Below are 27281 nucleotides of genomic sequence, written 5' to 3' on the forward strand. Positions count from 1 at the left end.
TTTGAAGCAAGCGCCAGTGAATGGAGACGTCAGGTGCGCGTAAGCACCAACGACAGCACTCCAAAACACCAAGAAAAGATGCAGCAGAGACGTTCACGTCGGCGATGATGGAGGCCATTCCGCTGGTCAATCGCCTGCATCTGAACTGGCAGTCCGTTCCAGCGATCAAGCCGGCGAAATTGTACTCGCCTTCGACCACGCAGTTACCTCGCGCCGGAAACAACAGGGTGTCAGGGTTTTCCAGCCCGAGTGCGAGTTCGAACAAGCAGATTTTGTCGCCCATTGAGCTTCCGAAAAGAGCTACGTTGTTAGGACGAAAGCGCTCGCAAACTCGTTTCGCTGCTGTGCCTGCCTTCGAGCAGAGTATGTGTAACTCACAATGTTATACAGAGAAAGGTGGATAATAGCTGCTGTGTGGTGCTCGTGGTTGTGTAGAATACGCAGCGGAAGACCCATTAATGCGGTATGTGCTTCACCTTATTCGCACGGGAACCCCAGTACGGCGATCTGAAATCCCTCGCGGCAAGCGTGCGTTAATTGTTGCTAGTGGATGTTAGTCCTTGATTTGATTCAACGTTGTTACTGCCTTTGTAGATATTCAGCGAAGGGTGCGGCCAGAGGAAGACGTGCTTTACCTCGTGCATTGTGAAGCACCACCCTGTGGCTTTCGCAATGTATACTGGCTGACCTTCGCAGATGAAAGTACTGTTCTTAAGAATGACCACGGCTCATCACTCGAGTACTTCACACTGGGCTCTCACGGATTCACGCGTTTCAAAGGTGGTCAAGGCGTAGAGTTTTCCGAGCTGGCTGGCTGGGTGGACGAGAAGCACGCCTTCGACAGTATGACCAACATGAAGGGACTGAAGCGCATTCAGCAGATGATTTTCTTCTTCTCGTGGAAGCGCCAAGCTGTGCAGCGACGACTGCATCGCGTTCGGGAACGACTAGCCTCTAGTCTTTTCATTACCCACCCGATTGCTCGTCAACTGCTGTTGAACGTACGAGAGGTCTGCGCTGAGATCGAAGACGAGGCAGAACGCGAGTATGTTGAAGCTGACACGAGCTACACACTGGAGCGACTGACTCATATTCACCAGGAACGTGTGCGTGATGTCAAGTCTGCAATCACCAAGAGAATCCAAGCGCTTTGTGTGACGATAGATGATGCTACGCGAGACATCTCACGATACAAGGAGGATAAAAAAGGCAGCTACGCTATCACAGACCATGAGGCTTTCAGCAAGGCACTGAGATTATCCAGTCTTCACGAGAGGATGTTCAGCTTCTTACGCCTCGTGGATTGTCACGTCGCTGAAGCTGTTTATCAGCATGTGGCTCTCGCTGTACGGTATCTTCGTGTACGAATCTGTGGCCAATCGGGAATTGTTCAGTGTGTTGGTGTGGAGGAACGCAGTGGGAAGCTGTGTCGCTCTCAATTGTCAGAGAATGCCAGTGAATCGTCAACATACACACGTGTGAACTACTCCATCCAAGCACAAGATAACGATACGGCTGTTGTTGCTGTTCCTGGCTTGTATGTGAGTCTAGAGGACGACGTTAATTTCGAGGGAGATGTCCATTCATCCACGATACGTTTCGTGCCAGCAAAAGCGGAGATACTAGAGCTCATTCATGCCTTTCTCATGAACTATTGCGTCGCTATGGATGGAATGCCTCGTGTATTGACAGACAAACGTTTTGAGCGTGTATTGACGCCGTTTGTGCCGTCGACTCGACGTGAATTTGCCGAAAGTCTGCTGAAGCCATCGCATCTTGTTCTGCAGAGTTACGAGTCTGAACTGCGGGATATGCGCGCTGCGTTGGAGCGGCACTTCCGACGTCTCGGGATCCTTCAGCAGGAGCATCTGCGGTGTGTTCGCGCTATCAAAGTCGCAGAGAGGGAGTCACCAGTGGAGACTACGCGACGAAATAACATCACGCAGATCACTGAAGCTGATGAAGAAGATACTCGACTCCCAGAGCTCCCGGACTTGTCTAGTAGTGCTGCAGCCTACGAACTGACACAGAAGACTTGGAGTCGATTCGTCCGGTATGCGAACAGTGCGGCGCCCATGCTTCAAGTGGGGTATTTACTGCTGGATCAGCGCTCGTTTGTCGACAGACTACGCAGCCACGTTTCGAAGCGAGTGGCTGAAATGGATGACGCACTGCCTTTGATCTATCAGCAGTTCTTGACGAGTCTTTTGAATGATGTGGACGGCAGAATCGAGAAGACTACAAAGATCCCGACCAATCTCGAAGAAGCGAATGCCTGGTTAACACAGGTTACGTCCATGATGCCATCTCATCCGTTCCGACAGCGACTCGACACGAAGATTGCGAACCTAGCACGGCTTAGGATCCTGATCAAGGAGCGTGGATTGATATCACTGGAACCGGAAGTGCAGGATGCGATTCGGAAACTCGAGCTGACGTGGGAATCTGTCATCGAGACGCTGTTGGTGTGTCTGGCTCGAGTCGAGGAGAGAGGAAGTGAACACCGTCGAAGCGTCCAAGACGTCATCACCAAAGTGGATGAGTATATTTCGGATCAACTGCAGCATATTATCAAGAAGTTTGATGAGATTCCGTCTGGCTGTGAAGAGGAGGACGAGAACGGTGTCCCCAGTAGTAGAACTGCGCACTCTGACAGGGAAGATTTAGTCCAGCAACTTGAAGGCTTGGTGGCGATGGATATCGAGCGAAAGAACGTGGTACAGCAGTTTGAAGACTACGATCGGGAACACCGAGCCGTCATGGATATGCCTGTAGTGCAGCAAGCAGTCTGGACGTCATCGTTTTCTAGTACCAGCTCGGAAAATCTATCGGCTGTCAGCATGACAGATAAACTCCCAAGTGAGTTACTACTGCTGTATATTATCACGTCGTTCGAGCTTCGACAGTGGTTCGAGTCCTGGAAGAAAATGCAGGACAAATGGCTCGGCTCCCCCCTTACAGGCGTGCATCCTGGAACGATGATCAACCGAATTAAGCAGTTCCGTCGACGACTGGGATACGCTTCTTCTCGACTGTCACGCTTGTCCTCGATGCTTTTACAGACACTTCCCTTGGAACAGAATCCACCTCAACACGATGATGAAGATCGCAAGGACTGCGCTTCGTTTGCGAAGAAAGATTTCGAGCTCATGCGGGTGTTTGACAGCAGTATCGAGGAAATGTCCAACTGCAATCGCATCTTCCAGGCGATCAGCGGTGGGACCTTCTCTGATGCTCGGTGGACTGCCATGAACCAGCTACTGAACGTCAATAGCTCTGGGTCGAAGAGTGGGAGTCACTTGACGCTACGACTGATGAAGGAAAAGTGTGACGCTGGACAGATTGAGGCCTTCTTAGACGTCTGTGACGAATGCATCGTGGAAGCTAAACTTCACGTCAAGTTAGAGCAGGCTAGGCAACGTCTAGCTCGGATTGAGGTCCGGGTAGAGGAGACAAACTACAGTGTGAGATGTGAAGGCATAGCAGAGGCATTGGCTCAACTGGACGAGATCTCCGTGGATGTGAATCTCTGTCTATTCGGTCAGAATCCGGAATTGCAACTGTGTCTAGAGTTGCGAACCGATCTGGAACAAAAAGTAACAGTGTGCGAGCATATTCTGTCGTACCAAAAGCACTGGCAGCTGAGATGTGAAGCAACAAAGCTGCACGAGATGGACGAATTCTTCTCCAAGCGCTTCAGTGGCGGTGACGTTGCCTTACCTCGAGGTCAGAAATCCCACCACAAAGCTGGATTGAAACAAGAACAGAGTGTGTGGCAAGCGTTCTTGGATGCGAGTCACGCCTGGAGCGATCGACTTCGTCGTCTGTTCTTCGTGAATCCTCCCCAAGTTAAAGTCGAACAAGTAGACAAGAACCGACGCTCTTTGATCGGAAGAAAATCAGAGGTGGCATCGGCTCCAATGACTCTGAATCGACGACCAAAACTTGCCACCAAATCCATGGGCTGCACGCTCGACGACGTCATGAAAAGCTTTGAAGATTTTGATTTCGAGGCCAACTTTGCAGCCTGTGAACGAGGTATCGAACTCGTCCACAAGTACCTCAACTCGATACGAGAGAAAGCCCCTAGAATGTACTGTCTGGACGAATCGTCGATGCTTTGCCTACTGCTACGAGACTCGGACGTCAAGCAACTGCATCAATCTCTTGCTATTTGCTTCCCTCGAGTCCGTCGGTTTGCAGTAACTCGTGCAGCCAATCGAGTCGGGTCGACTGTCCAAGTATTTGGCAAACCGGAAGCGTCTGTACGAGCCAGCAAGACTGAGGGAACTATTGTCATCATGGGGATCGAAGGCGTGCACGAGGAAGCTAATACAACCGAAAAGAGTGGCCACTTCCGCCTCCCGGTGGCCAAAATCGGTCGAGTCAAGTTTTGGTTCACGCGACTGGAGGAGGAAATGTCGTCGATGGTTCTATCGGACCTAAAGCGCGCCTTCGAATGGGTCACTAGTGACTTTGATAGTGAAGCGTTTGGCGACTACGACTTGCTGCTGCCTCAGTCCATCGCTACGGCGTTTGGCGACTACGACTTGCTGCTGCCTCAGTCCATCGCTACGGCGTTTGGCCTTCGATTCACATTTGAGATGAACCAGGTACTACGCTTAGATCAGCACTATGCCACGTGTCAGCAGTTGCGCCGTCTCAAAGTGGCTCTGGGGAGGAGAATGGAAGGCCTTATAGCTATGCGCCGACTGGAGAAAACTTTGAACTCTGTACGGCTTGAAAACATGCTCTTACTTAGTGCGATGCAGTCCGAAATTGTGGACCACGTTATCCAGTTAGTGGAGCAAGGCCAGCAAGAAGACGCTGTGTTCTTCTGGAGCCTGCAGTTCCAGACCAGAATATTCGTTGAGTCCATGGCAGCGACCACCTCTACTGTGCAGCTAAGTCCCATGAAGCTCAGCAAAATGGAGAGGAACGAGTTGCTCGCTGGCACTTCCGACTTCGTTAAATTAATGTCGTCAAACCACAGTGGACAAGCGATGAGCTTCTCTGTCTGTTGCCAGGTTGCTCACCTAGAGATACCGTTGGGTCAAGAGTTTGTGGGTTGGAGTAGACTTGCCGTGTTATCTCCGTTCACGCAGCGCTGCTCGTACGCGCTCTTCAGTGCTCTGAGGATGCACCACACTGCTCTGGTTGTGCCATACAATGGTGGTCGACCTGGAGCAGACCCTATTTCGTTGTTGTGGAGCATATCGCAGATCCTATTGAGACCATGCTTTGAATTTGCCTGCGATCCCAGCGCGGGAGCTACAACCATCCACCACATCGGGAATCTGATGAGTTTTACGTCAAAACTCAATGGATTTCTCATCGTCCGTCATCTCCTACAACTCTCGACTGCGCTTGTTGGCGTCGTAAAGGAGAAAATGCTGCAGCACTTCCATCGAACTTCTCCTGTTGGGAACTCCAACCCGTATTATCCACAGCAACAGGCCGTGACGAACTTACTCGTGCTTCGCAACTCTGGAGGTGTTTGCTATGGCGCTAGTGCCATCTTCATCCCATTGGCATCAGCTGAAGAGCTCGAGCAAAGCCAGTTGGTGCAGTCTATTCGAGCGCAATTTCGAGCTGTTGCTGTATGTCGACCGGCCATCAAGTATGTTGTCGAGTGTATGCTCATCGCTGATGGATTCACGTCCGTACAGATCCAAGAACTCAACGTGGTACAGGCGTTTGAGGCGATTGGTGCTGGAGAAGCTGGGCCAATTGGTGTACCCAACGTGGAGCCGTTAATCTCACGAGTAGTCCACGAAGCTCGACGTCTCCGGGAGCGGTATCGAGTGATATGGAGCGTGACAGAAGCGGTGAATGGCCCAAGCATTGACAGCTTAGCAGCCAGTAAGGTGGAGATTTGCGAAGGACAGCTCATTTTTCGTGAAGCTTTCCTCTCGGCAATGCAGCTACTGATGACTGAAGAGCAGAGTGGTGTCAACACAGCGATGGATCACGTAAATGCTCTGTTGGCTCGTGTGTTTCCGCTGTCTGCGAATGGCAGATTAGTTAGTAAAAATAAAGGAGACGAAGAAGCGGTCGCTGCGGCCGTAACAATCTACTTGGAGAGTGCGTACGCTCTTCCAGCTGATTGCGAGGAATTTGAGCTGGTTATGGAGCTGTGGCGCGCCCTACACACCTTCCCAGCGGCGTTGGTGTATGGCTGTCCGGCTAGTGGCAAAACGACTTGTATCACGACATTGCATCGTGCACTCGTGGCACTGGAACTGAGTGAACAGAGCCAAGAAAACGAGGAAATAGGTAGCACAAACAGCCAGACGCCATCTCTAACGCAGCTCGTCATTCTTAACCCGCAGCTGCTGTCACTGGACCAGTTGTACAGCAACATAGCAACTGCGTGTGGTGTTGAAGACAGCATGAACTCAAGCTCTTTGAAGTGGGTCCTGGTGGACGGCGAAGTTGGCGGCAGCGTGCTAGATCGACTCCTGGAAAGCGACAATCGCACATGTTTCTCAGCGTCAGCACTCCCCTCCTCCTCAGTTCTGTATCGCGGCCAAAATTCCACCGTCATCTCAGGAGACTACTCGTATTCAAGCGATAGTCCTCGGTTATTATTTGAAGTGACAAGCGTGGCAAACCTGTCGCCGTCTGCACTTCGAAAGTGCTGGGCGTTGCATGTTCCCGGGCACTGTATTACCGTTGCAAGTATCCTCCGTGTATGGCGTTCTAGATGGGAAAATCAACTGGTGTTCTCCCCAGATTCACGTGGATTTGAGGCGATGGCTGTGGTGTTTAGGACTGTGGATATTCTCATTTCGAGGATTTGCATGCGTTTTGCCATTGAGGAAGTAACACCGGATAGAGTTGATGAAGAGATGACAAATACCGCAGAAATTAGACTGGGCTGCCTCGCGCTGAATCACGTTACGCAGACAGCCTTGACAATGGTGTCGCTATGCTGTCTACAAAACAAGTCGCTGTTGCAGGAACTAGCATACTCCCGTCTTGTCGAACTCGTGGCGTTTGCAGTACTTTGGGGCATTGCTGGTCATCTACCGGGCTCGTGTCGAATCAAACTAGAAAATTATGTGCGGACCAAGAGCAAGGAGTACAGCGAAATCAAGCATTTGGCGGAACTACAGCGCAGTCTTCTGGATGCAACGTGCTTTGAAGACGTCTGGGATGAACTACAACCGAGGTTTGCATCCGTTTTAAGCGCCCAACCTGCCAATGGAGTGAAGACTCAAGTCAAGATGAAGAGCGCTTTTGACTCTACCAGTGGGCAAGTGTTGGTGTTGATGCCAGCCGCGATATCGTTAATACGGGTGTGTACGATGCTCGTTCATTCTTCACATTCGTTTTTGCTAGTCGGACCTGCTGCTAGTGGGAAGACATCGTTGCTTCGTTGGCTTCTGCTTCGTAACAGGGAGGTTGAAGCAGCAAGGATGAAGATTGAGACGTCGTTAGATGAAAGACATGTGCACGGTATTCTGGACTGGACAAGCGTTCCTGCAGCCTGGTTTCGTCCTCTGAGCCAACATGACACTGGTGCAAGTTCTCGAGCTAAGATGCGGGAAGAGACGGAGCTGTTTGGTGCGAGATCGACACACTCGTTCGTTTTCTTGGATGACTTGGACGCACAGAGTATCGACAAAACACAAGTTGAGTTTGTTCGAACGATGCTGGACCATCGAGTGGGTTACAGCACAAAGCGCGGAGGATTTCAAAATTTGGAGAAACGTGTTGGGGCAGGAATGCGTCTCAATGACTCGGACTCTAGACTTTCCTCAATGTTAGCACGGTTTACACGTCACTTTGTGGTTTTGAGAGTCCCGACGTACACACAGAAAGAGCTTCTGAGCTTGTTCCGTGTCAAATTTCTGCAGTATTTTAATGCTGACCTGCCTCAAGTGATCAATGACCGTCGGCTTTCCGCGAAAGGCGACATGGGCGGTGGAGGACAGCAGCTTCCACTCGAGGAAGTAGTTCTTCGAGCAAGTGTCGACTTTGCCGTGGAGATGGCAGCCTTCCAACAACTGGGGCATACTGAACATCCTTGTCTTGCGCTGTTTAACTTTCATCATGTGAATATGTTGCTGGAACGAACACTTGTGTTCGCTCGTGAGTTATCTGCGGCCAACACGACAGCAAGCGAGGGAACGACACTCGTGCAACTCGGCAAGGCGCATCAAAGCTGGTTAAGCGAATTGAAGAACATTTTCCTCTCCAACTGTCCTGTACAACAATCTCTGGAGGCCGCACAAGTGAAGATGGAGAATACACCAGCGAGTGATGATATGCAGAAGAAGATATTGACGTTAGTGCGTCATCTAAGCGAAAAGTACTTCAGCGTGGCATTCCGAGGGAATAACGAGCACAATTTCCCCATTTCAGTCGAGACACTGCATTTCTTGGTCCAGTTAGCTGAAAACCACACCCAGGCTCCACTATTGCAGCCTCGTTTGGTGCAGCTTCGTGAGTTGCTGAATGACCAAATGACGGCAGCTAACGGAGTCTCTCGACGCTCGTCGGACCAAATACGAAGCGCAATTAGTGGTGTCAACTCGCTGTCTTCACCAACGGAGCTGGTCTCAAGTATCTTGCTGGAAATCGCTGCAACCTCCACGAGCTCGGAGGCTGGAAATGGACTCCATGACAAGACAAGTCGACCTTATTCTAATGGACAAGTGACGATGTTCCAGATGAAGCTCTTACTCAGCAGTTCATGGTGTCTAACGCAAGTTACGCACCTGATCCACGCGCTAAGCACGCACCAGATAGTCTTGTCTTCGTCATCGCGACACGGTCGATTATTATCGGACAGATTGCTGCGGTTTGCATGCGATCTCCACGGCTTTAAAGTCCACACGATTGACTCTCAATGCACAGACCAAGGTCAAGTCATTCGAACCATTCTAGGAGCCGCAGGCGTCCGTCAAGAGCGAGTTGCGTTGTGGATTCGAGAGCGACAGCTCACTCCAAGAACAAAGTGTTTGTTGGATATTATCCAAGAGATTTGTCTTGGCAAACTCCCGTCGTTAGCGTTGCTTCCAGGCGGTGAAGAGCTACGCGATGAACTTGTCCTCAGCTGCATTCAGTCTCGCAAACAGCTCGAAATTGTGACTGAAACAGAGCTCATGACGGAGTTTCAACAGCGACTACAAACGAATCTTCGTCTCTGCATTCTCCAAGAGAGCGATGGCAATGAAGAGCGAGAACAATCACCAAGCTTAGATCTCCTACACTGGGTGAAAACGAGACCTTCCTGTCATTGGCGTCGATTGGATTTCATTGGGTTTGAGCTGCAGCGATTCATTCCAGAGATGGCGAAAGCTGCATTAGCATCGCCTGCTCTGTGTGGAGTTGGTTGGGATCTGCATCAAGTGGTCAAGTACGCGAATTTGTGCCAAAATGTGTATTTGTTCATGATGCGTGCTTCGCGCACAGCAGTAGATCCAGCCTCTCAAGTGGACTATTTCCTGTCCTTCATGACCAACGTGGCGGTCACGTACAGAGCGAAGCTCCAGAGTCGCCAACAGAACATCTTGCGACTTACAACTGCATTGGAGACTCTGGCATTTGCTAGGGACAAGGTTGTGCCGACACTTGAACGTCTTAAGCAAGAGTTTGAGCTTCAGTGTGCACATATCGGCAATGAACTGACGAGAATTTGTCTCGAATTGGAGGGAATTTCTCTCCAACAAGAGACCGAGATACGGGATAACAATGCTGCTGATCAACACGACGGTCCTGTGGATGATGAATTTACTATTGATCCGGACGTGGAGGAAGCTCGATGGGTACTGCAGTCAGCGTACGAAGAACTTAAGATGAGGAATACTGAGACTAAGCTACGGTTGGAGCAAGTATCACGGTTCTTAGCGGAATGGTACCACATTGTGGAACGAATGAAGAAAATATTCACAAAATGGACATACGAATTAGACCAAGAGCAACGCAAAACAGAGCATGAGATAGTGGGTGTTGCTGTGTACTCCAGTGCTCTGCGAGCATACACGCACGTGACGTCGTTATCCGCATCAAAGCGGGACACTTGTCTGAGTCTCCTTAGCGGTCTCATTCTTGAAAATATAGTTGACGGCTGTAGTCAAGGTATTGAGAAACGTCTAGTAAATGGCTCAATTGATGACTCGGAAGACGACAGCATCGCAGTTATGCGTTTGATATGGACGTCGCGGTTCTCGTTCCTTCGCAATCCGGACATTTACCACACATTCCGACTGGCTGACGAGATGGGTGACCGAGTTCCCGTCCTTGTAGACCCCTCGGGTGTTTTGCAAAGGTTCTTGGTGCATATCTTCTCGGGTCACACGTTGTTCACCACATTCCCTGGCTGTGGTGGCTCTGGGGACGTCGAAAGCGAGCACCCCAGCGAATCCAAGAAATCAATGGTGATTTCCTGTGACGACCCCAAGCTCGAGGACTATTTGCAAGAAGCTCTGCGTCTAGGCCTCCCTGTTCTGTTAGTCAACTTCCGCAGCACAGATTCCGTCTTACTGGACCGCCTGCAACTTTTTCTCGACCAAGCTCGACTATCTCACGCTCCACCTCGTCGTTCAATGCTACGCGAACTTACTATGGAATACTACGAGGACCAACGAAGACAAAGGCAGAGGCGGACTTCAAATGCCGGTGCTGCAGTGGAGAGTGTGCCTTCTGTTGCGTACACAGGGACTACCGGGGCGATAATGATGGCTAGACGCGCTGTCAAAGCAAGCCAGCATAGACTGGCGAGTGATCCTGCAGCTGTTGCGGCCGCTGTGTCTGCACTGACTCCAGCTTCTGGCGATAATAAGACAACCGATCGTCGTGATGCCCGACGCAAAAGTCAAGTGTTGAGTGGCAATACGAGCAGTGGGCGCGGTTTCCAGCTCTTCACTGTTACAGACACGGTCGTTCCTTTAGAGGTTCAGCATTCCCTGGCAGCTCAGTTTGCACATTTTAGTGTATCGCTGTCTGATTCAGATCTGGAGACTTTGTTTGAGCTCCCTCGAGTTGGTAAAACCCAGCCAACTTTACTCCAGGAGCTTCGAGATGAGCAAGTAGGACTGGCAGATTGCTGGATGAAGAAGATTCTGAGTCGTGGTCAGCTTGATCAGCTACTTGCGGCGTTAAAGCCAGACGCCGATCACGATGACTCTCCTTTTGCGACTAGGAGAAGGAACCAAGTCACGATCCAACTCCAAGAGCGGTATAGTGAACTTGCACTGCACCTGGCGAATGACTATCAAGCTGAGCTTGTATGGAGATCTCGCGAACAGAATCTACAAGCAAAATATGCTGAACTAGAGGTTGCCACTAAAGTTTTCGCTCCGATGGCACTTCAACTGGTAAATGTTGGTCGATGTATGGCTGCAGTGTCGTCGTCTTGTACGATTGGAGCTCGAATAACGCCATTTTACTTGCAAAACTTCCGTTATCTTGAAAATGCTTCAACCCAGCAACTAGCAGTGCAAGGCGATGACAGTTCGCAGCTCGAATCTCACGGCTTAGCAGCTCTCTTGGTTCGGATTAACTCTGGACTCGTTTCAGACTCGCATCGTCAAATTTTCTACTTCCTCGAGCTAATACAAAGGCAAATGCAAGCACTAAGATCACCGGCGTGGAGTGAAGCTCTAATATGGCTAATTACTAGCAACGTCCGAAGATCAAAATTAAAAGACTCGGCGTCACTTAATCTCCTTAATACCAGCGGTGAAAAGCGTCTGCGACTCGGGATTCCACGTGGGAACTCACTGAAATGCTCTGTGGATTCAGGCGCATCTTTGGTCGAGCGTTTACGACGGCGCGTCAAGTTGTGCGCGTATCTTTTCAATGGCTGGAAGGCTTCGCGTGGTAACAATGTTCGTGGTAAGCCAGGGAAAGCTCCACGGTCTCAACTTGACGGGTCTACCGTAAATACACAACATGATGGCTTGGAGAAAGTTGACAATGATTCAAGCACTGACAACAGGGAACTTGTAGTTGAACATCTTCAGGTGAAGCTCGACAAGCTTCTGGCTGATTCCGAGACGATGTGGTACGAATGGAAGACAAAGAGACTTCGGTCGCAGCTAGATGTGGAGCATCTCATCAGCGGTCTCGGTGGTCAAGAAGTGTCGAGTTCTAGTGCCGTCGAGCGGAACAAAAACTCATTTTCTAGCGCAATAACTCTCGTTGGGCTGGAGGAATTATCGGCTCGATTCAAGATGAACGCTACGTCAACACTAGACGATGATAGTACTGCAAAGCAGCGCGCTTTGGTGCGACTACTGCTCGCCAAAACGTTCTTCCCGTTCAGCTTCACCCAGGCACTAGTTCACTACTCTCAAGTGAGCGGTCACGCTAGTAGCCCCGAGCTTGATTCTCCTGGGGATGATGAGGCTGCTAAGCGGTGGACAGCGTGGCCATCTCCTGCATCGCTCGTTGTCGACGTCGCTCCACCAAGAGGCAAACACAGTAGAGCACATCTACCGAGAGCGCTCATTATGTATATGCCGGACGAACGCAGCAACGTAGAGTTGATATTCTCTGCTTGGAGCATCGCTTCTTTCATGGATGTCAGTGGCGATAACGTCTCTCTTCGTGAAGAATTGGTCATGTTGATCACAACCAAACACAAGTTTGTGTTGGAGTTACTGGACGCTAGACATGCGGAGTCAGCACTGTCGTTAGTATCGAAGCTGATTAATGAGCACGCGCTGTTATCGTTACCCGAGTGGTATATCCTAGCGCCATTCGAAGTGGCTACAACGATACAGAACGGGAAACTCGCAGTGATGGATCGGATTGCTGTATTTTCACCTTCAAGCCTGTCCCAACTCGACTTTGTCGACCGTGGTCGTCGTACTGAACAAATCGTCAGACAGAAGCTAGTGGAAGAGTACGGCGCTTCAGAATCTGTGGCCTCAGCTCTGACGCTTGCTGTATTGACTCAACACCGTCAGGTTGAGCGTGAGTCGATGAGCTCTGTGGTTCGAGATCTAGATGATATCGTGCTTCAATTCTCGGCTATTGAGGAGGTCGCTGTAGATGTAGTCGAGCGTGAGCAGATGACGGATAATCTACTTCGACTAGTCGAGCCTCCTCCCAACGATCATTACGTCACGACACGCAGCGATGCAACGCAGGCAGCGAGACTCTCCGCAGAACTACTGAGCGATATCGTGTGTGTTGGGAGCTCATCGCTTGCGATACTAACACAAGAAGCAGAAGAAGAGTGGCTACCTCGACACTCCATCACTGACGGCGTAGCTTCATGTGACCAGCTGTGGACCAATTTTTGCCAAATTCGAGACCTTTTTCAGGCTCTCCAAACAGCCATCACGCTTCCTATCGACCCAAATATCGACTTAAATGGAGCAGCTTTATTCTTCCCGTGGCAATCTTTTGCTTCTGAATTGGCAATCCAATTCTCTGCGTTCGAGGCGATCCACAAACACCTCACACTCCTCCGGACAACAGCAACTTCTAACCGTCAGCTGCTTTCGTCGCTAGCTCGAGGCTTCGTACCATTCGAATGGATTGAGAGTTTCTTCGCAGGAACTGCGTGGCCGCCTCAAGCGAGTGGAATCGTATCCGTTGCTCAAATTCTACTCCTGGTTGCTTGTCGTGTCGGTGTACTGGTGCGTTGTATCCGTGGGGATCGTGCCTGGGCTCTCAACTTGGCGGTAGTGGGCAATGCCCATGCATTTCTCCGATGCCTTCGTACTTACACCGCAGCTCGTTCAGGTGTCTCTGAATCATCACTCGTGTTGATCCTTGAGTTGGATTCTTCGGACGCTATCAATGACGAGAACGAGAAGAAGAAGAAAGTGATGGCAATCGCCAAACAATTTGGAGCGATGTTACGTAGAGACAAACGGGAGAGTGACTGGCATGGGGCCGTTTTGCAGCATTCCGATAGTGACGTTGAGTCGTGGGGTATTCGAGTGGAAGGGCTAGTATTGGTGTCGGCCACGAAGCTGTACCCACTGCCAGTATCTCGGATCATGTGTCAGTGCGGTGTCGACACTTTGACTGAATTCGAGGCACCACTGGTGCTACTACCGTCACTATCGCCGTATCAACCAGTACCAACTTTATCTCAAGATTTTGATAGTGCCAACACTGCTGTTCGTATCGTTCTGGGTCGATCCATTAATTCTGTGGTCGATATGGCATCGAAAAGCGAGGTGATACAATACGCGGTTGGGGTGCCAGTGTTTCCAGAGGATGATTACAATGACAATAACTAGGTTAATAGACTTTCAAAAGATGGTCACAGTATTTAGAGTCTGCATGGTGGTTGGTCTCTTGATTCATAGCGGTCGGAGTTGAAACTGATGTTGCAATGCCCTATTTCAAGCTCTAAACAATTGCGGTGGCGTCTACAGCAGCCGTTGTACCGCCTTCAGCCGCAGCAATAGTGATTAACCTTGATCTGCACAGGTTCTGGTACGGAGCGGACGAAATTCGAGCGTGGCTTGTTGAGCTGTATGGACTGTAGAGGAGATTTCGGTGGCTATCGTTGAGAACGAACATGAATGGATCCACTGAACGTACTAAATCACCGGAGGAAAATCGACGCCTAACGATCACTGTGAACCCGTCGAATACAAAGCGTAAATCTGTTGAGCTTTCCGTGGAGGCGTCGAAACTGGTACGGCGTACGTCGCTGCTACTAGCAAGCCCCGCAGGACCCGAGGCGGTGTTATCACACGCTGAGGTTCAGCGGGGAGAGCGGCTACAACGTTTTGGTTCTAAATACTTTGGAGCTTCAAAGTCTAAAAGCTGGCGACGACGAGATGGCAAAAGTCTAGACACAAAGCGATCCTCCAACCCATCGCATCCATCATGTGATGGTAAGACTAATAAAGAAGACGAAGAGGGCACGGATGTGGTCGTCAAATCACCGCGAAATCCACTACCGCCCTGGTTTGTTGAGTTTCGTCAAAAGCTTCGTGTCGCTGTTAAAGCTCAGTGGTTTCGAGGTATTTTGTATTTTGTAGTACTCGCGGACATGCTGGTCTTGGCACTGGATAACGAATACGTCAAGGGTTCCGCATTACAACGACTGGATCTCGCTTTCACGCTTCTACTACTGATGGAGGTGGTCTTAAAAGGTATAGCGTTTGGACTATGGGGCAACAAGGAGGCCTACTTTCAACGATCTCGATATCGATTTCTTCAAGTGTCCTTGTTAATTATCAGTCTCATATCTCATCGTCGAGGAGGTGGTAATACGTGGAAAGTGCTGCGTGGACTTAAAACCGCAAGGAGTCTAACTCTCTACTCGGGGTTACGACGAATTCTCAAGGCATTGATGCGTGCAGTACCATTTCTTGCTAATGTCGGTACATTGGCGATGTTCGGACTGCTAGCCTTCTCCATCTTTGGCCTGGAAGCGTACAGTGGATCGTACGACGCGCAATGCACGATCTCACCACCGGAAGAAGACGATTACAGCTTTCTTTTCAGCTCATCTTCAGCATCAGCAGCGTCTTCAATAGGAACGATGACGATGGAGGCACTGGAGGCGTTACCTCGAGTGTATTGCTCCACGAATTCTAGCTGTGCCTCAAATAACCAGGTGTGCGTAGCTGTGACTCCACCTTCGAGTCACGTCAACTTTGACACCGGGTTATCATCACTATTTCTTGTTTTTCTGGTTGTGGCACAAGATGGTTGGGTGACAGATATCATGAAACCTGTGATTGAATCGTCTTCGTTCTTCAGTGTGCTCTTCTTCGTTGCTATTGTGGCATCCATGGTTTTCCTTGTGGTCAATTTGTTCGTGGCTGTTATTACCACGGCTTTCATGAATTTCACACTTGACGAAGAAGGCGACAGGGAAAAACCGCACTATATGGGCAAACTCGACCCTGCGATGGAGGAGACTCACGTGAATATGATCATGGGAGCGACGCTAGTCATTGAGGACACAATAAGCAACGACGATGCTAGTGTCGGCACTGCGGAAGAGGCCCAAGATGTCACTACAGTAGACCAAAATGGAGATGAAGATGCCGGGGGTACTACCGAGAAGAATACTGCTATTGTAAAGCGTGATACTTCCTATTCAAGATTGAGTGTATCTTCAATGGCAGACGAAGATTTGACATCTCAAGCTCGTAATAGACGTCCTGCAAGCGCCCCAGTCTACAGCAAAACAGTACACAACAAAGAAGAATACATGACTCTATTGGCAAAGATGCACAAGTGGAATTCGCTTCGTAACCTCACAGTGGAGACTACGATGCAACTTATCCAAAATGGAGTGCTGATGGAGGAACTCATGGGCCCATTGACTAGATCATTGCAAAATGGAACCGGTGACGCATTAGCCGAAGCCGCAATTACCCCAGCATCCCCTATCGTCCCTCGAAAAAAGGCTTTGAAAATGGAGGTGATTCCTGATCTCGATGCGTTGAATTTCTCGTCATCAACACACGCCTTGGTGCTGCAAAATACACCTTCTACTAGTCCCTTGTTCATAAAATTCCAGCGCTTTGTGCTGTCAAAGAAGTTTGACGACTTTATCACCATTAGTATTCTCCTGAATACGCTTTTCTTGTTAGTGGAGTATCCGAACATGAGCTCGGAACTAGACTTGATACTGTCCGTAACCGAGTACGTCTTTGGTGTTATTTTCCTCACTGAGATGATCATGCGGATCATAGCGATGCGAGGACTGCGAGTGTATTTAAGCAGCACCGAACGGGTATTTGACATGGTGGTGGTGATCTGTACGACAGTCAACCTCATTCTCAACAATTTGGAGACGAGCTTCAACGGTCTCAACAGTGTGTCATCTCTACGAACGCTTCGTGTGACTCGCCTAATGATGAAGTACGAGGGCACTCGCAAATTGATCCAGTCTGTGCTCAAATCTTCACGTGGAGTGATGGACGTCGTCGTGTTCATGCTGGTTTTCCAGGTCGTGAATAGTATTATCGGTATGCAGCTTTTCGGTGGTTCGCATCTCGTAGGAAAAGATGGAGAAGCGCCACGTTGGAACTTCGACACCTTTGGACGCTCGTTCTTGACCCTTTTACAGGTCATTACAGGCGACCAATGGTCCAGTATTACGTACGATGCGGTCGACGCTGCCAAACCGCACTGGTTCATGGTCCCGTTTCTCATTCTCAACTTCATCGTGGGTCAGTATGTGCTGCTAAATCTCTTCATTGCCGTCATTCTGGAAAACTTTTCCATCTCCGAAGAGGAAGCGTATCAATTACAGTTAGCGCAGATCATCGCTATCCCTAAAGAACTCGACATTTACGAGAAGATTGAGGAAGTTGGTGTGCGTGCATTCGGCGAGATGGATCAGCTTGAAAATGTCAGCAACGTAAAGCTGCGTATGTTTCTTGGATTGGACGATAGGAAAGAGGGTGATAACAAGTCTGGTACGGCTGAAGCTGAGGCGCTGAGCTGTAATAGTCTGCAGTCCTCAACGAACCTTCAAAATGGTCTCACAATGCCTCAAACGGCCACCCAGATGAGGAACAATCATCGTGCATCGCAGCGTGTATCGGCTTGGAAAAAGTTGTGCAGACAAGTGGCAGTGAACGTCTGGTTTTCACGGCTAGTGCAGTTTATGATTCTAGTGAGCTGTGTGTGTCTCGTTCTGGATGAACCTCATCCCGAGATGAGTATGTCACCGCCAAGTGAGACGTTTGATTTCGCTCTTACGACAATGAGCCGCATCGCCCTTGTCGTGCTCTTCATCGAGTTTGTAGTGAAAGTTGGCGCGTCAGGATTCGGATTTGAGTATTTGCGAGTGACGATTTTCCATAGTGATGAAGTGCTGGGCTACGTACATCGGCAAACATACATGGAGAACAAGTGGAATCAACTGGATCTGACGCTGCTTTTCCTGGCTATAGCCGACGAGATCATCACGACAATTAATCCTACCGTGACGGCATCGAGCGTCTTCCGCGCTGGTCGTGTGCTCCGACCGCTGCGAATGCTGAATCATAACCACGAGATGAAGGTTATTCTCAACGCTGTGGCTCGCTCGTTGCCACACGTAGGAAACGTGTTGTCACTGTGTCTCATCGTGTACATTATCTTCGGCGTTGTGGGTCGATCTTTGTTCTCCGAGCAATTTTACTTTTGCAATGACAATGACGTGACGTCTGCGGCGGAGTGTGTGGGCTTTTACTTGGTGTATCCAGACGGCGTGTTACCATTGCAAGAAGCTGCAGCGCGTGGTGTACCTGGTGGCGCCATTCTGATGCCTCGAGTATGGCAAAACGCACGCTTTTCCTTTGACAACATCGGAGCAGGATTCCTCACGTTACTTGAAATGACGTCGTTAAAATGGGTCGACAAAGCGTTTGCGGCCATGGATATCGCTGGAGTTGGCAAGCAGCCAGTGACGGATGCCTCCGCCCAAGCTGCGATCTTCTTCGTGCTCTACATTTACGTGGGGTCTCTCTTCGTCATTCGCTTGTTTGTCGGTGTGTTGGTCGAGCAATTCCAACGCAACAACGGCACTGAAATCCTCACTGAGAGTCAAAAGTCCTGGGTGGATCTAGAGAAGTTCATCTTACTGCTCAAGCCGCTGAAGAGTATCCCTCGCCCTCGACTCAAGATACAGGCAACGATGTATGACTTGTGCAAACACCCGTATTTCTCCACGGGTATTTCCATCGCGATCGTGTTGAATCTGGTGCTTCTGCTGGTCAGTCCGAGATCCGAGGGAGGCACGTCGCTGTCTTTCAAGGTCATCGAGATCATTTTCCTCACGATTTTCACGCTCGAAGCTTTGATCAAGTGCATCGGTCTTCGCCAGTATTATCTGCTACGACCACAAGGGATCTTCGAGGTGGCAATCCTAACCGGCTCGATCGTTGCGTACTTCTTCGCTACTGGTTACCACTCGATCATCCAAGCAGGACGGATATTCCGCATGATGCGTGTGCTTCGCTTCGTGCACCTGAATCGCGGAATCTACACTGTTTACCAGACATTTCGAGCATCTCTGCGTCCGTTAGGACAGATTTTCTTCCTCATGTTCATGATCTACTTCATCTTTGCCATTGTGGCTCGTCAGCTCTTTGGTGGAGTGCGATACGGCCCAGCGATGAACTCGTTCTCCAACTTCCGCACCTTTGGCTCGGCTACTCTGCTGCTCTTCCAAATCATGTCGGGCGATGATTGGCATCTCACTATGACCGACTGTATGGCTCAAAAGCCTTTCTGTGCTGAGAGAATAAGCGCCACAACCGGTCGTGTGTATTCGGACTGCGGCAGTGTGGCTGGATCCGCCTTCTTCTTCATCACGTACGTCACATTGGTGGTGTTTGTCTTCCTCAATCTCTTCATCGCGGTCATTCTCGAAAACTTCCGGAGTTGCTACTTGAAGAGCGACGTGTGTGCTGTGTCTCTGCTCGATTTCGAGGCGTATCGTGAAGTTTTCCTGCGCTATGACGTACACAACACCGGGTACTTCCCACTGTGGCAGCTCGCAAGTTTTCTGTCCGAGCTTCCTCCTGGTCTTCGAGTCGACGCTCATCGCGAACGGATAGCATTTCTACAGCTGCGAACTCAAGCTCAAGCGCAGTGGGGGCCAGCAGTCGATGGTCGTAAACGTCCCTATTTCAACGAATTGCTGCGAATTCTGTGTATCCATCAACTGGGGATCCGATCGCTGCCTTACGAACAGCAGAGAGATCGGGTCAAGCAGATCTTCATCTATCGCGCCAAAGTGGCGCAGATGCTCGTGGACTCGTACGTCAAAGGATACATCCAGCGCTGGAGACTACGCAGAGCACGTCTAGCTCAATTGGCACTGCTGAAGGTGGACAGATCGACGTCGACATCCGAAGACGCAGGCATTGAATGTGATCCACCGGCGAAATCTCCGACCAAAGAGATGGAAACCCAAACGGAATTCCCGAAAGACCGACGACACCGTCACCATCATCGCCATCACCACCGAAAGCATCGAAGTCATTCCAAAGAGCCCAAACGAGGGATTGAACTGCCGATCTCTGATGCTCAAGCTCCAAATTTCACTGTTGTGCCCGATGAAGAACCGACTTTACCGATTGCTGATGCTTCCGAGCAACCTCAAGCTGGCCAAAACACACGAGAAGAGCACATCGAGTCGTCTCCGAGTCCCCAGTCGAGTTCGCTTCCTCCTGTCTTGCCGCCGTTGGTGATGAAGCGCGCGCGTGATCCAGTCGTGTTGTCTCCTCTCGTGAATTCGCACTCGACAAAAGTTCATCCGTCCTAGCATAACAAGTCAGCTAACAACTCTAAAACCCCTACCTTTTGCTGCAAAACTACATACTCTATTCAGTTATCTAATGGCGACGGGGATCTACTTGGCCGCAGCACTAGCAACAAAGTCCTTGGCAAGCTGCTTGACGTGTTCCACGTGCTCGTCGTCGCCCTGGTCCTGCTCGAACTGCAGGTACTTCTTGAACAAGAACTTCATCTTCTTAGCCGAGAAGTCCATAGCCAGTAGACGCTCGAACAGGGCGCGCACCAGCGCCACGTCGCCGAACTTGATCTCCTTGTCGAGATACACATTCCACAGGTCCATGCGCTTCGGGTAATTAGCCAGGATACCTTCGAAGATCGTACGGGCCTTGTCCAGCTCGCCCTGCTCGTACAGGAGCTGGCCGTACTTGAGGATAACTGGAAGATGCTTGTGCGCAGCGAGACTCTTAAGACTGCGCTGTAGTGTCTCTGCGGCCTCTGCGAACTGCTTCTCGCCCACTAAGTACTGCAACGAGCGGATCCACGTCTGTTTGCTGGTGCGGAACTTCTTCTGCATGGTAGCAAGCGTCTGCTTCACGTCTTCATGCTCCTCGGCGCGAGCGTAAAGGTCCACCAGGTGCAGGTACACGCGCTTGGGGTGGTTCACCTGCAGCGCACTCTTGAACACGCGCAGGAAGCTGGCATCATCACCGAAGTCGTGCTCCAAGTTGAGGTACGCCACCCACACGTTCAGTTTCTCCTTCTCGTCACGGAACGACACAGCAGACGTAGCGCGTACGGCAACATCACGAGCAAGATCAATCTCCGTCAGTGAGACGTGGAAGGCCATGAACTGGATCCACAGGTACGAGCTCTGCGGTGAAACAGCCAGTAGACGCTCGTAGTCGCTCGCGCTCTGGGGAACCTCCTCGTTGCTAGCCAGAGCCTTCTCGCGCAGAGCCACCCATTCATCACTCTGCAGACGGTTCTTCTTGCTGGCCTTGGAAGAGTTTGTAGCCTCCTCCTCGTCCTCCTCATCAGAAGAAGACTCGTCATCGTCCTTCGAGTCCGTCTTCTTGCTCAAAGCGTTGGAGAATCCATCCCAGCTGAACTCAACGGGAGCAGCGCTGCTCGCATCTTCCTCTTCCGACGAGGACTCGTCGTCTCCCAGGTCAATCTCCATCGCCACAGGCTTCGATTTCTTCACATGTTTCTTCATTGGAGCTTCCTCCTCGTCGACATCCATAGGCTCAGCCTCGTCCTCGTCGCTGTCAGCCTCTTCGTCATCCGACTCCTCTTCCGAGCTGCTCTCTTCACCCTCAAAGTACGAAGGCTTGAGACCAAACGACACACGACGATCCTCTACCTTAAGCACCTTGGCCTTGACATAGTCTCCCTCCGAGAAGATCTGATCCAATGGCTGCGTCACCTTCTCGTCTGCGATCTCCGAAATATGACACAGACCACTGATGGTGGTCTTCTCAATACGAACAAAGACACCGTACGTCTGCACCTTCGTGATCGTACCCTTCACCGTCAGTCCCTCCTTGAGATCGCTCCACTTAAACACTGACACGTCGTCCGAGACGACAGAAGCCTTCAGACTCAGCTCAAGTCCGCGGTCAGACTTCTTCGTCACACGTCCAGCAACCAGCTTGCCCGACGGGAATTGGGTCTGTGGGTCCTTGACGAAGTCGTCACTCAGGTCACGGAGCATGACACGAGCTGTTGTGTGGCGGTCGACACGTACGAAGCATCCGCTCGAGGTGGTTGTGGCAACGATAGCAGGGACCAAATCACCCACGCTACGGTCAGCAGGCTTCGAGGTCTTCTTCGCGTACTCCTTCGGGTTCGCCAGAGCGTCTTCACGCAGCGACAAGTCGATGTGGTTGTTGCTAGTTGACAGCACAACACAACGCACGACCTTACCAGCCGCGAACTGAGGCAGTTCCAGCATATCATTCTCCCACTTGGTCTGCAGCTCAGTGATGCACACACGACCGAAAGTGTGAGCGCCAAGCTGCACCATGATCGAAGGCGGACGGATAGCAGACTTCTTGGTCGAAATTACACCATTCACAATGGCTCCGGACTTTACAACAGCCTTGCACTGCGCCGACGACGAGTGAATCACAGACAGATCCACCGTCTTTTTCTCATCGTCCACTTGGAGCAGAAAGCACTTGACACGCTTGCCCACGGGGAATTTGTCCTGGAACTCGCGAATAACATCCACATCTTCAGACACTTCGACGCAGCTGAGAGTGCCCGTGACGTTGCTGCTAAGCTTGATCGTCAGGTAGTCGACATCCTGGTCTGACACGACGCCTTCGACGGAGTTGCCTTCCTTCAGGAGCGCACGACCGGCGCTTCCCTCCAACCAGTCAGGACGGACAAAACGCTGTACATCCTTCACCTTCTCGTCGCCAGCCACATCTTCAGAACGCAAAGACAGCTGCAGCGCATGGAACTTGGCCGGGTTCTCCTCGCTAACAGGCTTCAGCTTGTTGGCACCCTTGGCGGTGACGGCGATCACTCGGCCAGTAACCGTGGTGTTGACCGAGTACCTGTCGAACGGATGAGAGTGTCCAGACTTTTCGTCGATACCGTCGACATCAACGATCGACACCACTGCGCGCACCTTTCCGGCCTTCTTATGACTCTCGACACGAATCTCCATCGAGTTCTCCGAAATACCGGAAATGACACCGGTCACAGTGCTACCAAGCACCAGGTCCTCGTGGGTGTACTTGGGGGCCTTGAACGACGCCTTGCGCGAAGAAATCTTCGACTTCGTCACCAATTCGTCTTCCTCAAGAGCCAGCAGAACCAGATCATCAAACGGCGTCGAGTTGGAGCCGCTCTTCAGCGTGGACTGCACCACGCGGCACTCAATTGATGCACCCACTTCAATGCCGAGCTGGCTGCTGGTCTGCGACGGACACCAGAAGTCACACAGCTGCACCACACCAAACTGCAGCAGATCAGCGTTCTGGGGGTCCGGGAAGGACACCACCGCGTACTTCTCTGTGGGGCTCACGGCCAAAACCGAAGCAGCAGCGATCTTTCCTCCAGCCTTTACACGCTGTTTCTGCTTTCGCGACTTCTTGGATCCGCTCTTGACCAGCGATTCGTCCACAGCACCGTAGTAAACGTTTTTGCTGAAATCGTAGTCAGTCAGCAGCAGCTTCACACTGTCGCCTTCATCCCACTCTTTGTTCTCAGTCACCGAAGGCACCAGCACCGTCGCGGTCTCCTCGTCCTTCTCCAAAGCGAAGACAGCGCCATACGGACGCACACCAACAAACTCGGCCTTCTCCGTCTTACCCAAAGCAAACGGAGCTTTCTTCACCTCGGCAGCGTTACGAACCGAAGCCTGCTCGCGAAGATACGCTTGAAAGAAAGCAGGACGTGCCTTGTTGGTGCTGTTCGTAGGCAGTACAAAGCTGCTTTGTTGGAAGCCAACAACGAACTGCTTCTTCTCCTTGTTGATCTTCTCAACGGAGCACGTCACAGTCTCGCCGATCTCGAACATTCCCTCATCAATTTGAGCAACAAACTGCTCCTTGAGGAATCCCTTGGGGGCAACTGCAACAACGTTGTTCAGGAACTTGACGAACACGCCCTTCGAGACGTTGACGGACGTCACGTAACCAATAAGAACTGCATTCTCCTGCACGTCTCCGAAGGTACGCGGCACAATGGCCTTACGCGAGGCGAACTCAAGCAGCAGCGGCTTCTTCGAGAGCGTCAACACGCCATCGGATTCTTGAGACACAACAAGCAGCGGCTCTGAGATCACGTCACCAGCACTGAAGCGCTTCACAATCTCGTCCACCAGTGGCGTATTGCGCGGGAAGTCTGTCAGCTGCACGAACGGAAGCACACCCTCCATACCGTCCTTAGTCTGGACACGGAAGCACGTGGTCTCAACGTCCGTAATCTTGACGTTAGTGATCGTCGTTCCCACTAGTTTCGACGCAGTTTCCGGAGCGGCTGTAGGCTTATTACTCGAGCTGTTGGACGTCGTGTCGAACGAGAGCATCAAACGCTTCCTGTTGGGATCGCAACGCGTCACACGAGCCTTCACCACTTGGCCTAGCACGTAAGCTTCCTCCAGGTTCTCGATACCAGCCTGTTGAAGCACAGCCATAGGTACCAGACCGTACACGTTGTTGTAGAAGGTGACAATCACACCGTACTCGCCGATCTTGGTGATGAAACCGTGTGCAATAAGCCCCATTGTAGCCTCCTGGAATGAGCTCAAGACAGGCAGGTCCGAAGAGAGCAGTCCCGACTTCATAGTCAAGTACGTCTTGTTGGCGTCAAGATCCACGTGCAGCACTCGCGCATTCGCCGTCTTTCCAACCTTGTACTTGCCGTTGTTCGCCTTCTTGTTCAGCAGGAACGCCGGCATGTGCTGCGGAGTCACGAGACCACGAACACCTTCACTGATCTCCATAAGAATCCCCCATGGCTCGACAGACAGAATCTTGCCGTTCACCTTCGTTCCAGGCTTCAAGTCTTTGTGACGCAGGACCGTCTGCGAAATTGAGTGCTCCTTGCAGCTCACACTAGCGACCGCATCAAACGGCGAGAAGCCTAACACACGGCACTTGATACTGGAGCCCACAGTGAACTTTTTCTCCAACTTGTCCACGCGCTTGTCAGAGACGTTGGAGATGTGGACATATCCAGGCGCAAAGGCCTTCCACTTGGCATTTGTAGTGGACTCTTTCTTGTCGCTGGCATCTCCCATCTCGACATCCTCGTCCTGGTTCTTCAGCGATAGCAACATACCAACACCTGCATCAATCCGCTCAATAGTGGCTTCCTCGATAATATCCCCGACCGAGAACAGCGACTCTGGAACCTGCATATGCACCACGTGTGGCGCCATCGACAGCGTGATCTGCTTGGCGATGTAATCGATGCTGATGATACGCGCACGAGCCTTCATGCCCTTGCGGTAGGACTCTTCCCAGCCGCGTTCACAAGGCAGACTCATGTGGTTCTGCTCGACTGTAGCTGTGAAGAAAGTGAGGAACGTGACGCTCAGTCCGTTTTCCAGAACGTCCTCGACACGGACGTTAAGCAACATGCCAGGTACTAGTTGCTTCAATGTGAACGAGTCGCCGCGCGTCACGGCCTTTACCACTTGACTGCGGTCGATAGTCACTGTGGCTGTGTTGGTGTGTGTGTTCATGGACACCACGTTAACCAGTAAGTGTTGACCCTTGTGCACAGGCGTCGCGAGCTCCTTGCGGGGCACGAAAGCGTGCACACCACGGATGCCCAGGTTGACAATAGCGCCGTGGTCCTCTACAGACGACACGGTAGCGTGTAGAGAAGCGCCTTTAGTGAGGCTGCTAGGACTCAGCTCAGCGTGGATCAACGACGTGCGTAGAGACAATTGGATCTGCTTGCGCTTGTCGGTCTTGCCTGTGGCCAGCACCACGCACGGCACGAACTGGCCGACTTTGAAGATCGTACTGAGTGGCTGCAGCTGCTCTTCCTCCTCGTCCTGCTGCTTCGCCTTCTTTTGGGTCTGAAGGAACTCGTGGAACTCGTCCGAGCACTCGCTCAATGCCACAGTACCGTTGAGTTTGTTGGGCAGACTGATCATCAGGTCCTGGCCGTCCGTGACCTGACGCACGCAGCCGAGCAATAGCATGCCCTTGCGCAGTGTCTTGAAGCTGAGCAGTGTAGCCTTGGCGGCCTTCAGCTCATCCTTCGCGCCGGTCTTCTCACTCTTAACTGCTTTCTTGGCTTTCTTCTTGGGCTGCTCTTCCGCTGCTACGGCCAGGCCGCGCTTGCCGAACAGCGCCTCGCCCGGAGCGGCCACAGACGTGCTTGCCTTCTGGCTCGGAGCCTTGGGCTTCCTACCGCGCGGAAAACTCGTCGCCGCTGCTGCCACCGCCATCGAGTCGTCACACAGAGACAAAAAGGTTGAGCGAATGCGGAATGGTCAAGAAGCAACGTTTCGAGGACCAACGATTGGTTTGGCGATGGTGGCGCGCTATACTTCGCTATGATTGGATAGTTTTACTAAGTACGATTGTGATTTCAGGGTCGCACTTCAACTTCGTGGAGCTCCGTTCACTACCGAAAAAAATGCAGGCGCTGCCGACTCAAGTCGCCTTTGCGAGCGCAAACCATGTGCAGGCTTATAAGGCATACCATTGCGGTCTATCATACATGTTTGCGAGTGAACAGAGCGTCACACAGTTCGAGCTAATTTTCTCAGGAAGAGACGTTATTACCTGAAATTCATGCCATCATGTAGAAAAGGTGTGTAAGCGCGTCTTATATACTTGTAGCTTTGCGCTTTTAAACGAATAGACGTGGCGCAAAGCAAATGCTTGCACCCCCTTCAAGCACTTATATTTACGCAATTGAGCTCATTTATATGATGTACTTATTCGCTATTCCGGGGATTCTAGTCTATTAAACAATGTCTATGAACTCACTAGAATACACGGTAGGTTTGTTCTTTGCATCTCAACTCCTTGAGGGTTTGTTCTAAACGCTGAGGCTTGCAAATGGTAATAATAACGTTCACAGTAAATATAAGCAAAATCTAGATTGTAATATCTGCATATCTAAGCAGGATGCGGTTTCTCGCACCAATCCCTACTGACAACGAGTAATCCTATCACCAGCTCAGCGATCGTCTACATGTATTAGAATGTACAGCCTTCCCAAGCCGGAATCGCCGGCAGCAACTGATGTAGAATAAGACGGCGCGGGCAAGTAATTTGATGAACATACTAGTCAAGTCAAATTGAGATTTTGGAAATATAGAATAGAGAACCTTGACGGAATTTAGAGGGAATAATTTAAATTTTGAGTTTCGATTATTAAATTCTATAAAAAAAATTGTCCGATGTTGTCTTGACAGAATTTAGAGGTCGTAATTTAAATCTTACGAACAAAATTTAAATGTTGAACAATAAGTTTTGTCAAAATTCATTACCAGAATGGACGCTCTCTTGTCTTGACAGAATTTATTGGTCGTTTTAGAAAATCTAAGTTACGACCAATAAATTTTGTCAAGACAAGAGAGCGTCCAGTCCATCTGATCCGAATCTGATACTAATACACTC

General features: G+C 50.8%; 3 protein-coding genes across 3 annotated transcripts; 2 read left to right on the forward strand and 1 right to left on the reverse strand.

Moving 5' to 3' along the window:
• Positions 1 to 845: 845 nt before the first annotated feature.
• On the forward strand, positions 846 to 14213 carry PPTG_09581 (hypothetical protein; the record flags this gene model as incomplete). The annotated part of the gene is made up of 1 exon (XM_008904592.1): positions 846 to 14213. One exon carries the CDS (start codon positions 846 to 848, stop codon positions 14211 to 14213), a length of 13368 nt encoding a protein of 4455 aa, XP_008902840.1.
• A 284-nt stretch (positions 14214 to 14497) lies between these two features.
• PPTG_09582 (hypothetical protein) lies at positions 14498 to 20206 on the forward strand (the record flags this gene model as incomplete). The annotated part of the gene is made up of 1 exon (XM_008904593.1): positions 14498 to 20206. The coding sequence occupies one exon, from the start codon at positions 14498 to 14500 to the stop codon at positions 20204 to 20206; it is 5709 nt and encodes a 1902-aa protein (XP_008902841.1).
• A 28-nt stretch (positions 20207 to 20234) lies between these two features.
• Positions 20235 to 26171, reverse strand: PPTG_09583 (hypothetical protein). The gene has a single exon (XM_008904594.1). It carries the CDS (start codon positions 26096 to 26098, stop codon positions 20294 to 20296), a length of 5805 nt encoding a protein of 1934 aa, XP_008902842.1. The 5' UTR covers positions 26099 to 26171; the 3' UTR covers positions 20235 to 20293.
• Positions 26172 to 27281: the final 1110 nt, after the last annotated feature.

Source organism: Phytophthora parasitica (assembly GCF_000247585.1).
Source record: "Phytophthora parasitica INRA-310 unplaced genomic scaffold supercont2.18, whole genome shotgun sequence".
In the NCBI taxonomy this organism is placed as follows: domain Eukaryota; phylum Oomycota; class Peronosporomycetes; order Peronosporales; family Peronosporaceae; genus Phytophthora; species Phytophthora nicotianae.

Coding starts and splice junctions, on each gene's coding strand:
- PPTG_09583 (XM_008904594.1), bottom strand. CDS start 26,098: ATGGCGGTGGCAGCAGCGGCGACGAGTTTTCCGCGCGGTAGGAAGCCC.